The sequence below is a fragment of the Saccostrea echinata genome, unplaced genomic scaffold (genome assembly GCF_033153115.1).
Source record: "Saccostrea echinata isolate AGI-Se365-2 ecotype Australia unplaced genomic scaffold, CSIRO_AGI_Sech_v1 ptg000005l, whole genome shotgun sequence".
Classification (NCBI taxonomy): Eukaryota; Metazoa; Mollusca; class Bivalvia; order Ostreida; family Ostreidae; genus Saccostrea; species Saccostrea echinata.
The window spans coordinates 16,455,644-16,470,376 of NW_026889754.1; the positions used below are offsets into that span (position 1 = coordinate 16,455,644).

The 14,733-nt window shown below is 30.9% G+C and overlaps 1 protein-coding gene across 1 annotated transcript; it reads right to left on the reverse strand.

Moving 5' to 3' along the window:
* Window positions 1-2,613: 2,613 nt before the first annotated feature.
* On the reverse strand, window positions 2,614-10,087 carry LOC133179836 (uncharacterized). The gene is made up of 6 exons (XM_061314540.1): window positions 9,762-10,087; window positions 6,053-6,343; window positions 5,134-5,304; window positions 4,003-4,125; window positions 3,536-3,693; window positions 2,614-2,868 (listed from the first exon to the last, which is right to left on the reverse strand). The coding sequence occupies exons 2-6, from the start codon at window positions 6,228-6,230 to the stop codon at window positions 2,698-2,700; spliced, it is 801 nt and encodes a 266-aa protein (XP_061170524.1). The 5' UTR covers window positions 6,231-6,343; window positions 9,762-10,087; the 3' UTR covers window positions 2,614-2,697.
* Between the last annotated feature and the right edge of the window lie 4,646 nt (window positions 10,088-14,733).

Consider the following 14,733-nt stretch of genomic DNA (forward strand, 5'->3'; position numbering starts at 1 on the left):
TATATTGTAAACAACCCCTTGAGGTGTCACAAAAATGATAACAAGATTAAAGTTATGAAACATTTGCCCATTGCAAACAAGTCAGACATTGAGGGGAGAGGATGGAGTAAGCCTTTGTGTGCTTCTCTCAAAAAGCACAACGTATATCCAGATGAGGAAAACTGCATGGTCAGCCAAAACAAGCCTTTTTATCAGGTGGAACATTTCGAATATTTGCCAACATCACACATTATAAAAATCACAGACATAAAAATTTATTGATGGTTGCATTATGCACAGGACAACTATGACTAAATATTAATTGCTATAAAACATGCAATCTAAAGCGTCATAGAAATATGATAAACTTTAACTTTTGAAATGATACGGAGATTCTTCATTTATTTTCTCAAAAAATAGATTTATAAGTACTGAAAAATTGATTGGGTAGGGGTGATATTGACAGATCGGTCGGAGTAAATAAAAAAAAATCATTTTTTATTGTTGGCCTTATCTAAATTTGGTGAACTGTGAGTTACGCACATTACATAATGCTTTCAAGTTGAAAACAGATATTGAATCACTGGTAGTCCATAGAAGATGACTTTGTTGAAACTAACTATATATTCAATTATAAAACTAATTATATATGATAGAACTATCAAAAAAAACCATTTTATTCTCATTTCACCAATGATAAAATCAGAGAAGAAATTTCTTTGATATAAGAATTACACGTAACTTTCATATTGTTTCAATTTGAACTTCTGCCTACATTTTTCATCCCTTCTGATTTTTCCAATCTATGCCTTAATCATATCAGTCAGTTGCACAAGATACAGAATTTTCATGTTTAAAATAAAAGCAGAATGTGATTAAAAAGGGAATTTATTGTCATCCTCATAGAAGTTTAACATGCACTAGAACAAGTAGACAACCGTCCTTTGATATATAATTACAGAACTCATTTCCTTTTTTGGCAGCATATATTATAAACTAAATCATCAGAAGTTCCTTATTGTTTTTAAGTGTTTTGTTACTCGTATGATCTAGATAAACATCCACTAGGAGTAAATGCTACAGCACTTGCGTAAAGTGTCGACAGATAGTATTAAGGAAGTATGCTTATCATTTGAAGAGAAAGCCCCTCTTCATTCTCCCTCTTACAAGCATATCATTATTAAACTGGTCATGAGTTTATTATTTTTGATTTGATGTCACATTATGTGCATACTTGTACATGGAATATATTACTGGTATACTGTAAACAACCTTCATTTTTAGCGATGCTGTGATGTTGGCAAAAGTCGAAATGTTCCACCAGATAAAGAGGGTTAGTTTCCTTCATCTTTTATTTCTTACATACGTAGCGCTTTCTTGGAGAAGCACTCCATACTCCCTCTCTTAACGTATGACTTGTTTGTATATTGTTTCGTTACTTCGGGCTTGTTCATTTATTATTTTTGTCACGACAAGTGGTAACCAGCTCTTCCTTGTCTATAATTTCCCCCAAAAGTGAGAACCATACTCCTAATTTATCTTTGTGTCAGGTACGAAATGAAGTGAAAATTAATGAAGAGCATTTTTTGTATAAGTTAATCAAGGGGCTTCTAATTTGATTGCTTATGAACATGAAATAACCAGGAAGTCTGAAAACAAGTTAATAATTACCTTCACCGGTTCCGTATCTGTTGTAAATAAAGTGAATTAATAGGGTTAGTTATTGCATGTATTAAGAGCAAAGGCTTCTTGACTATTTTAAAATTGCATACAATAATTTTATGAAACAACATATGGATATACGTTTGGTGCCTGGTAGATGTGAAGTTGACTAATTTATTTTTAATGGGTTCTTGAGAAATGAGCTCAAGTTTTGTAACCGCGAACATCAGATGAAGTACGGTGCTGTTAAAGCTTGCTTTTTTTTCCAAGAATTTTTTTGAAAAAAAATTCAAACAATTTATATCTTTGTTATTTTTGAGGAATGCACATACGTGAACCACAGTAAATTACCTATAGAAATGAACGTTTTGTTAAAAAAGGCCTTTAACATGCAGTCTTTCGTAAATCATGTCTAAAACAATAGTTTGAGCATTTTCTATAGGATGTGTCTGACTAATTTGCTCTTGATATTTTAAGAGTACACTGTCACAACCTTTAAAGTGGACATTGTCATTAATCATTTTCAGCTTAAAACTAATACACTTTGGATAAAAGTATTATTTGGTAATATTTTGCAATCAATCAGTTAAACATATTGGCAAATATACCAGTTGTTGAAAATATAGTATAAGGGGCCAACTCCTACATTTTGTATTATATGTAATGCGTGAATACTTGAACATATTCCATACAAGTGAAACAAACCAATCTGAAAAGATTTCCTCCTTATGGTTATTGTAGCTCTAGCAAATGAAAATGCATTGTTATGAAAATAAATGAAAATGGGTTTATTTTTTCTTCCTTTTAGACACATAATTATAATTAAATGGTTTTTATTTTATGCGGATCAGAGTCTTTATGCAATAAACTTACGGTATTCCATGTTGAGAAATTAAATACATTAATTTTTACAACTCTAAATACAAGTATACAGATAAATACAAGACTTTACAAATTTTTTTTTACAATTTATCATTAAAAGAAATGTTCTTCAATTTCCAGATGTAAACCGAGTTTATAAGGGTATATGTTTGAACATCTCGCTGATAAAGGTGATCACGTGGTATTATCTGGCTGTTCCTGTTTTGGTGGCGCCTTTATAGAGAAATCCACGAACGTGTACTCTGTTCGCTCTTCTTCTCCGTGTATGATCGGTTTGCCTTTTGAGTCTGAACTTTGGGGATTTTTTGCAAATTCAACATCGATGTAAACTAAACCATCTTGATTCTGTAAAAAATAAAAGATAATATGTTCAATATATTTAAGCTGTGATATTTTAAAGAATAACTCCTGATCACAGAAACAGGAAGTGGATTGTTCTGTGGGGACCGCAAAGTCAGGTCTGTCACAAAAAGGAAATACATGTAACTTGGTTTCAGAAAGGATAAAAACATTTAACATTTATATCCTCTGTTTTTCCCTAGATAAGGAGGACTCTTTGCAGAAACACAAGGCCAAATTCTTTCTATCCTAATATGTAATAGCCAAATAGAGAAATCAGGATTGTGTTAGTCTCAAGAATTTTATTTCAATTATAAAAGGAATGGATCCAGCTGAAGGGACGGAGGGATCTTTCTGAATCAGTGATGCCCTATCTCTTCATTATAGTTTTAATGTATATGGATTTACACGACACTGTAGAATATACATATATAATGAGGTGACCACTTTGGATCGAGCTCTTCCCGTTGTTATACCGGTACCTATTTTTTTCCTGCTTGTCGAAAGTTTTAGGATTGGGGTTTCACTATGCATGATCTACCTTATGAGGAATCATAATTCGATCATTTTATCATCACTTTAAATTAATCGGTTCGCTGACAAACTCTGTAGATGGATTGTTTTAATTTGTCTAAACTAAAACTTCGGATACTGCTTGCTATAAACATCATACCTCTGTACGTGAATCGTCATTCCTGTTAGATGCTTTTGCTTCTTCTTTCTTTCCCCGCAACTCCTTTTCTCCATTTTTCTTTTTTTCTTTCGTTGAATCTGTTTGCTTATGTATATTAGGCTTTTTTATCACTTCTGAATACATGGTTTCGTTGTCATCTAATTAAGTAAGGAACACTCATTAAGCATATTTTCTTAATTACTTGTGGAAGTTTTCCTAGAGCAAATATAGTGATTAAACATTTGAGCATTCATCAGAAAGTTAAAAAGATGACGCCTTGCTCTGAACCAAATGTAAGGAAAACTATATTAGTTGAAACTGGACTTACAATTAAATTCCAGATTGATTATTAAAACATACATAAATCATTTAAATTTCAGAATTTTGAAAAAAATGGGTAACGTGATACAGCTTAGTGATTGTAATAATTGGAGAGAGAGAGAGAGAGAGAGAGAGAATATCTGCACCATTTTTATCCTTGATGACGTCACTCTCCGCTACGTCATCTTGTTGTCTGTTCTTAAGTAGGACACTTTTGTCAACAGCAGCGTAAACAACAACATCCGGCTGTGTATTATCTTGTTCTGTGGCTATAAAATATGAATGAATTGGAAATGTGAAATTTATGCAGACAAACAGATTTTAATATTTTATAGATTTAGCCAGTCAAGATCATCCAGAGTAGTTCTAAACGCTCACATTTCGAAATCCCTTTGAACTCTCATATATATATATATATATATATATATATATATATATATATATATATATATATATATATATATATATATATATATATATATATATATATATATATATATATATATATATATATTATAAATTAAAAAAGGAGGTGAAGTTTATTGTACTGCCATATTGCTGTTATTAAAAAAAACACCTAATAACGTCCAACAGGAACTGCCCTGAGAACCGATTATTTAATAATGAATAATATTCACTCTCTTTGATAACCCCAGAGACATTTACTGTACGACAAAATTTTAGAATACATGGGTATAAGAGGGTAGACAAGTGTATGTGTACATAGAATCAAAATGTAGCACAGTGACTGGGTATGTAGCGATTGCTGCAACCATGAATTAGTGCTACAGATTTCCGCACTGTGCGTTGAAAGCATTCATGATTTATTAACAGTATTCATGAATTAACGTATCGGTGTCTGCTTCAAAGCAGCTGAAATACGTACCTCGCTTTTTAAGTACCCATACAGTATATTAAGATTGTCATTAATGTAAGATGGATAAAGTTTTGATAAATCTTAATATTATACAAGTATGTTGAATTAATGAATTTATACTTTTATATTTACATTTCCAATGTCTTTGTCCGAGATAAAATTACAAATTGTAAAAATACTTTATTTCTACATAAATCTACTGGTTCATCGATAGGCGCGGTTAAAAAAAAATCACGTGCGGGGCGGGACAAATAGAGACAGAAGCGGGGCTATTAGCACGGGAATTTGCAGAATCAGGAGCATGTAAATATAAGGAATAACTGTCAGATTTTTTGGATTCATGACGATGATCAATCGACAGTTATTCCTTAAATAACCGGATTCTTATCTGTCTGCTTACATCCACTTAGTCGTTCATCACTGTTACTTTTCTTCAGGGCTGATTTTTTTCTTTTACAATACATCGTTATCGCCACTGTTAGAATCACAACTAGGACAAAAACAGCCACAGAAGCTCCAATCACAATCAGCATTGTAGTATCACCAAACAGAGAGGATGAGGCAGGCAGAGCTTTAGATAAAATATAAACTTCGTCATCATCAATATTTGTAGTATGAATAATTCTTAATTCTTATTAATTAGACTTTCAGAATAGAAGAATTGAAATAGAATTGATTTTTTCACTTGCATACTACTAAAACATACTAAAGTAAAAAACAATATATGGTAAAGTGAGCTATAGTATACCACAATCATCAGTGCCTAAACCTTTTCTCTTGTAAATCATCATTTCAAAGTGTTTTTCCCATGTAAATAAAAGTTTAAAAATTTCCCAGTGGTGAATTCATATTTGCTTATATAATGTTAAAATTCTTATTTTTATCGAATGTCGTTTTAATGTTTTGTATTTAAACAATTTTCTTTGAATTTATCTTCATGGATATGGATTTTTATGAGATATTTCTCCTATTGAACTCAAAATAATTATAGAATAAAGTTTCACAGTAAATCTGATTATTATAATGAAGTATCAAATAATTTTTTCAAAGAGTAGTACATGTTTTGAAGCTTAATACTAATTCATAGTTATAAACAATGTATCACAATAAATTAAGATAACCAAAATGTTTTAGCTCGAGACCTCCGATACTTTAAGTTCTGGCTATATTATAACCAAAAATTCATTGTATGAGAATTCTTTATTATAACGAAGTTTTTTTACCGCACTAGTGTGTAAACAAAAAGAGTTCTGTAATACTAATAATAGTTTTAGTCAATATTAGGAGATTACTTTGTAAAATGTAAGAAGATACTTCACCTTTCACTTTGACTTTAACTTCCCTAGGGCTGAAAGAACAATTGATTCTGTTACAGCTCTCCAGTCTATACAAGTATTCGTTTCCTGGGGACAAAGATCCTAGGTCATAATATCCAATGTTATCTTTACCAGGGTCTGTCAGATTTTTAACAACTCTCCAGTTGGGCCCCTCTTTCATTGACAAGATAAAGAATTGTTCTGGTCCTCCATTAAAGTTTGATATCCAGGTAAGGTTGATATATCCACTAGCGTAGGAATATCCAGTAAAGTTCAATGGTGGTTGGGGTTTATCTGATAGTGAAGTGAAGAAAAATGTGAAGGTAAGTAAAGTTCTATACACCATATTCTTGTAAACGCATTGTTAATAAAACCACACAGTGCTAGTTATGTTAAAATAATGTTTCAAACCAGGTGTTTAAATCCATGGTCATAGATTATTTTAAAAGATACAACCTTCGGCTTTGATTGTTATATCAGCTTTGACGTTTTCTTTATACATCAGTGAATAGCTTCCAAAGATCTCCTTGTTTATCTAGTAGTTTTCTCAATAATGTAATTTTCATTTTATACCGATATATTTTGTATAACAAAATGTAGAGAATTGCTTTAATATGTCTAATTTTGTGATGAATTCCTGACAATAAAATTACACTGTCAAATTCTCCGTTTTCTATATCTGCATCATTTTCTGTAAATTCTGAAGTAGTACACTTTCTTTAATCTTGGAAAAGACTAATTTGTTAGGGGAAAATAATGCATATCAAGATTTCAAGGGATTATTCATGTTTGAATATTTACATCCACTGAATATTATTTCCTTTATTTCTTATAAAAACCATAGCCGTTAATCAGTCCATAAACAACACTAAGCAAGCCACCTGCATAGATTTCTTAAGCAATGGCTGTTCCATCAATTATGTATACAATGACATACAAATCTATAATAAAATATTTAACATATTTAATTAACTTTGAATTTTTTTTAAAAAAGATAAATATAAACAATAAAATGTCTTTCTTTGTTTCTTAGAACGGGAATTAACGTCGCAGCTATTGCAGAAAAAAATTCACATAAACCGCTTACGCGGGTTATGTATTTTTTTCTGCAATAGCTGCGACATTAATTCTCGTACTAACAACCAGAGAAAGCATTTTATTGTTTAAATAAAAAGAAAATTGACTTAGTTTTCATGCTATTATTTGAAAGAGTAAACAGACAAAAAGAGGCAACATGTACAAAGATTCTGAAAGGAAATCCACATATAAATAATGTGCTTAAAAGTATCTACATTTTTTTTTCGGCAAAACAAATTTATGAAAAATATCAATATTTTTTAAAAATTTGATAAAAAAGATTGAAGTGATTAATCATATAGTTAGTTGAGTAACTTTTAGTGAGTGAAATATTCTCGAGTAGGCAACAATGATCGACAGTCACAGAATTTATTCATTTATCCATCTATTGTTAAATAGCAAAAATAATTTCAATGTTTAACTTATTACAATATTATTGTTAAACGCCGAAGATCTGGACGGCAATACAAGGGTCTCTACACCTCGTCTTCATTGACAAACTGTGCAGGTATAATTTTTAATTGGGTCACAAAATGTACCGACATTCAGAAGTGCAATTCTACACAAAATGTCGAACGGCAATATAGGTAGGCGACAATACGTCCCGCTGCGTGGACTCTCTTCTCTTGTAAGGGTTGGAAAACATCGCAAACTTAGCTAGGAAAACATAATTTAAAAAATGTTGCTCAAGGTATGTCACTCGTGAAATTTGTTATATCAAGGATTTTTTGAGAAGTATATTTTAGATAAGTACTCATATAGCATGACTCAAAATCGGAAAGAAAATGGGGAGTCAGTGTGCGTCTTACTGAGCTACGGTCCAATTGAGTTTGACCTTTTTGCACTTAAATTGTAACTCTTTGGTTAATCACTTTAATCTTTATCATATTTTATCAGATGTAATTATGGCAATTAATATGATCTTATTTTATGTAAAACAGTTTGAATAATATTTATCATTGAACAAATCATGCAAATTAATGTGCATAAATTATTGTGTGACCTTTTTGCACTAAAAAAGTATCATATTTGGGGTATAAAAAATCTAAGTATTCAACAAAATATTTTCTTGTATCAAACTTTTTATGACTTAAGTGCAGATTGATTGGAAGTATCGTGTTATTTAAAATAATGAAAGAAAAAGTTGGGGTCAGTGATGTAAATTTTGAGATATTGGTCAAAACGTGCGATTTTCATGCAAAAAAACGGTGTAAATTTTATCTTGACTTCTTTAATATATCTTTAATATATCTTCATTTTTTGGCAAAGTCTGTTGTGTGAATGTGTAAAATTTGTTCTAAAAATATAAATTGGGACCTATATTTAAAATTCCTAGCATTTCATAACGGAAAATTTGACAAATGTGTAGATTTGAAGAATTTTCTTCTAAATATCCTTCCACCTCAAGAAATAGTCCCTCATAACTCTTGTTTCTTTATGAATTTGTGAGCAGTTTTTTAATTGAATGTTGAATAATTTGCATCGTTGAATTTAAATATGTTATAAAAATTGAATTGTAATAAATAGTTTTGAAGTTAAAGGTTCTGACTAAAATTTTCTAAAAAGCCGACGAGTGACATACCTTAAGGGATGTCACTCATAAGTTTTTGAGGAAAAATTGGTTAGAATTCTCTAACTTCAATATTATTTATTACAATTCAATTTTTGTGAGATATTTGAATTAAACAATGCAAATTATACAATATTCAATTTAAAAACTGCGCACAATAATGTAAAGAAACAAGATTTATGGGGGAACTACTTCTTGTGGTGGAAGAATATTTCTAGTCATTTGTTTGATTTAAAATCTTGGAATTGCAGCCCTACCTATTTTTATTCGTAGAAATCTTTTCGTTATTATATACTAGGAATGTTAAATATAGGTTTCAATTGATATTTTTAAAACAATATCACTTTTTCACTCAACAGCCTTTGCCAAATTATGAAGATTATTTGAAGAAAACAAAACAAAAGTTTCATTGTTTTTCGCCTGAAAATCGCATATTTTGACCAATATCTCAAAATTTACATAATTGAGCCCAGTTTTTTTCTTTCAATATTTTAAATTACACGATACATTCATCCGATCAGCACTAAAATCATAGAAAGCTTGATACAAGAAAATATTTTATTGCCTATCTAGATTTTTAAAACCACAGATTTGATATATTTTCGTGCAAAAAGGTGAGACAATACTTTACGCGCATTAATTTGCTGCATTTTTTCAATAATAAATATTATTCAAAATATTTAACATAAAATAAGATTACATTTTTAGCCATGATAACATTTGGTAAAATATGATAAAGGTTAAAGTGATTAACCTAAAAGTTATAATTTAAGTGCAAACAGGTCATGTTAATTGTACCATTGCTCAGTAAGATGCACACTGACCCCAATTTTCTTTGCGATTTTGAGTCATGCTTTATGTGTAGTAAATATCTAAAATATACTTCTAGAAAAAACTTGATATAACTCATATCACGAGTGATTTCTAACTTAAATGTACGCCTAACTTACTTAAATACTAATACCAAATCTGTTCATTCCTTTCTGAAAGTTCCGCATGCTTAAAAGACTTTCACATGCACAAGAATGTAATGTGAAAAAATAATTCAAATGATGTTAATACAACCTTCAGCGTTAATTGTTATATCAGCGAAGACATTTCCTTTGTATTTCAGTGAGTAATTTCCGAAGGAACTCTGATTAGGAATAGGAATGGTGCTGTTGATCCATTTTTTGTAGATAACGTTATCTCTTTGTGAGATATCAGTTGATATAGACTGCCGTGTAGGTCCTGACCATGTGAACCCTGATGAAGATGTTAAGGGATTTGCAATAACAGGCAAACTTACATGAACGTTAACGTCCGGGCCACTCTTTGACCCATAGATGCTTTTGAATAAATTGGAGTTATCAAGGCGGGGGTCACCTAAAAGATAAGATATATAGTTGCAAATAAGTAATTCTGAATATCAAGCCACCTTAAAAAGATGTTATGAATAAATCTTTTACATTCATGTTTTTGTGTTTTTTAATTTAAAAGTTTGGTTTATATAAATTTCTAAAAATACAGTTTATTGAGTTTATGAGATTGTGATGGGAAATTCTACGGGAGGAGTCAGTGAAAATTAAGCAAATGATCTTCATAAACAATGCATACATCAGAATATTTCTTTTTACAATCTTATAATTTATAAAATATACAATATGGTTACTTCTACTATGTTCGTTTGTAAAATATATATGTTTTCCGATCAAAGTGTCTTTTCTCACCAAGAGAGTGAACTGAAAACTCCTTGCTTGCAAAGATTTTTCGTGCATGCAAGACAGAAATTAATTTTTGAAAGAGTAATTGGTTGCTTTGATTTGTAAATCCATATTATATATAAATGTGTATAACTATTGAAACAAAAGTAAATTCATCAGTATTTTTAATCGGTATTATTCACGGTGTACATATTTTGTGTGACCGGACGGCAGGGGATGCTCACTCCACCACTTTAGAGAATAGAAAACTACATGTTATAAGTTCCATGTCTGAGCTACATAGTCTCAACGTTTACCCTTATTTTTCTCGCAGACCTCTGAATGCTATAATTTTTTTTCATTAAACTTTACTCACAATAAATTTGAAAATCTGTTGAAAAATATCAATGTAATGCAATCACGCCACAAACAGCTGACAAACACTGCACTTTGGAAGTTCGGTAGGCTCATCTCCATCATCGAAATCGTTGTAACGTTGTGACGTTGTCTTAACAATGTAAGCTGTCGCCAGTGTCTCCATGTCAACATCATAAATTAATAAATATACCTTACTGAAATCGTAGATTTTATGTTTTTGATCAAATTTTGTACTTGATTTCAAGTCATCTGGTCCGGACAAGTGTCTTCATCCATTCCTTTCCGACCTTAATTCCTCCAACTTTTTATTATCAAACATTGGACGTGTTTCTTGTGTTTTTTAACATCGAATATGGGTTCTCATGAATACAAAAAATTCCCAGACACCAATATGCTCACTATAATTGATCACAAGTAGCCTTTCACAGAATATTCCCTTCAAAACAGAATCATTTGTCAGATGAATTTGAAGCGTAACCGCTTTTCAAGCCGATTTACACCTAGCGTAATTTGTCAAAATCTACGACGTACAGTTAGTGCAATATTTATATTCGATTACATTCTATTGTCCGTCTCAAATGTATATATAAGTAATAAATAACAAGTTTAAAAACTTCAATGGGAATTGAAGTGGGTCGGTATATGATCAAATCTTCTGAGAAGGCCTTCGGCCTTCACAGGATTTGATCACGTGACCGACCCACTTCAATTCCCATTGAAGTTTTTAAACCTGTTTATTATTTCTTAAATATCTATATCTATATCTATATATATATATATATATATATACATGTATGTATGTATCGTCCTATTTCTCTCTTTAGAGAAAAGATGATGTTAATTTAAAGTGTACACACTCTATACTGTATGCCCTAAGCACTTTAAATTTATAGCGCTAGTCCACGAACTTTATAATAACCCCTAGTATAATTATATAGATTATGGAGGAAAATCAAGAAAAGTAGAACTCTCCTCCCTGATAAATTTGTGATTAACAGTATCCTATTATAATTATTCTTTAAAAAGCATCATATGACACGTTAAGCTCATGAAATGATACATTGTTTCCTAACTTAATAATGTGATTCTTATAACGTCACAATCACATTACGTTAAAAGTTGCCTTCATAACGTCACGAGAATGACGTCATAATGTAACTTGTTTATTATTTCAAATCTACTGATGAGCCCGCATTGGGCGAAAGCGCTATAGATTAAAGTTTGAGTTTTTCATTTAAATTTGAATTTTATATATATATATATAAATATATATATATATATATATATATATATATATATATATATATATATATATATATATATATATATATATATATATATATATATATATATATATATATATATATATATATCAACATAACTATATATGTATAATTTCGCGTTTATTCGCGAAAGTTACGCGTTGATTCGCGAACGTTACTCGTTTATTTGCGAAAGTTTCGTTTTCTAACGCAAAAAAATATTTTCTTTAACCTACGAAAATGAGCTCAATGGGCTTTCGTAATTTTTTGTAGGTTATCATACAAACATACATGGACATGCGGGGGTCAACTATATATATATATATATATATATATATATATATATATATATATATATATATATATATATATATATATATATATATATATATATATATATATATATATATATATATATATATATATTTACGAGAGGTGATCAGAAAGTTTGCGAACTGATTGAATTACTTCTTTAAAAAAATTAAAAAAAAAAAAAAGGTTTTAGTGCTCATTATTTTTTAAAGTAGTCCTCTCCGATGGTAATGCACATCTGCCATTGTTCTGTCCATTCGCTAATCACGTGATCCAGGCGGTCAAGTAACACGCTCCGTGGCATTCTGTTCACAGAAGCTAAAAGATTTTTCCGAGTCTTACATTTCTACCATGCAAGTTATTTTTTATAACAAGAACAGTTCATCTGTCAGAAATGGCGAAATCTCGGCAATAGGATGGGTGGATAAGGACATTCCTTTCCAGAATTAGCATGGTGATCATCAAAACCCGAGTCCTCTGTCTCGGGAGCGTCGTTAATCCAATGTGGCTAAAGTATGGACGACCTCTTTTTATCATATCGCATATGTTTAAAGTCTAAATTAAACGGTATTTTAGGGATTTAATAATCATATTATTGTAAAAATATTCAGCTATTTTTCTAATTGTAATTTGGCGATCTTTCATAACAAATTGCTCAACTAAGTGCTCAAATATGAAAATATGTCACAGATTATTATTTTTCTTACAAAGATCCTTGATTACTAAAATCATGGTGAAATTAAAGTCATATAAGAAATTAAAGTTTAAAATCATCATTTCGTAAGTTCCATGGTCGATACAATGACCTTGTCAGCAAATACAATTTATCATTAAGTCAAATGCTGCTTGACTTTTTTCATACTAATTGTTAGGCCATTATTTTCACACTGAATTGTCGACGGTTTTTTCCGTTATTTCCCGATCATGACAAGGAGCACACGGCGGGTGTGACCGGTCGGCAGGGGATGCTCACTCCTCCATGGCACCTGATCCCACTTCTGATGTTTTGGAGGTCCGTATTTGCTCTGCACCTATTTTGTAATGTAAAAAGGGACTTTTGAGCTTGAATACTGTTCGTTATCTCCATATATTTTCTTTTTCTGGTGTACACAAATGATAAATGTTAAAACAGATTTAATGGATGTTGTGTACCACCTTAATTAAAAAAAATATGTAATAACATAATAACATGTAATATATATATATATATATATATATATATATATATATATATATATATATATATATATATATATATATATATATATATATATATATATATATATATATATATATATATATATATATATATATATATATATATATAAACCCAAAACAGATAAATGCATAACGGGCTTGCAACATTATACAATGAAAATAAACTCGGTATTCACAGGATTAGGGAGTGAATCCAGAGGCGAGAACACAGAGAACACAGAGCAGAAATTGCGTGAGTTTATAATGTACGAAGTAGATATTGGTCACAACATAGAATTTGTAAATATACACAGATTTGGCAGATTCCAGAGAGAAAAACCCAGACCAATTGTCGCACGTTTCATACACCAGGCAGATATCGACGCGGTGTTGGAGAGGGCCAACTGGCTGAGGGGGACACCACGGAGAGTCCATCGTCAGTTCCCGGCTGCAATAGACGAGCGACGCAGGTCTCTGATTCCGGTGAAGAAACAGTTTAGAGAAGATGGCGCAAACGCGGGTATGTTAAGGCTACACCCAGAGATATCCTACTTGCCTTCACAATATGACGTCATAGTAAGCTGTATGACGTGAACTATAGAAATAATGATTTCTTAATATCTATCTTTAAAGTTTAATTTCAGGTCCAAGAAAAGAATGGAATCATTCAAAACATAACATAAACTAAATCTTGTCGTTTTGGGGTGGTATTAAATAGGTAATTATTTAGCACGGGGGTTAAATACCAAACCCATGACGTCAGAACTATTGATCAAATATTTGCCGAGTGAAATGAGAACTCATGTAAACAAATATATGAAATGGGAGTTTTAAGGCATATACCCTGAATGTTATGTGTGATTCATAAGGAATTAAAGATTAAGAATCAGGTACGCTGATATATTCTTATCATGTTTTCTTATAATGAACATAGTCAGTGCTTTGAAATCCCGATCAGCCGTTCCTCTGTCGTTCTATAACAACAAAGATGCAAAAGTTCAACACTACGCCGCATACTTTGAAATATAATTTTTGTTTGTATCGGAAGCTTTTATTCTATAGTTCTTGGAAAGTGCTGCTAGAATCGTGTGGTTAACATGAATTGATAAAAATTCCTTGATCGTATGTATAAAATGTAAAAATTTTGGTAAGGTTTCATGCCAAACTTTGGAATATTTTTTTCTGTGTCAGGAGAGTAGGATTCTA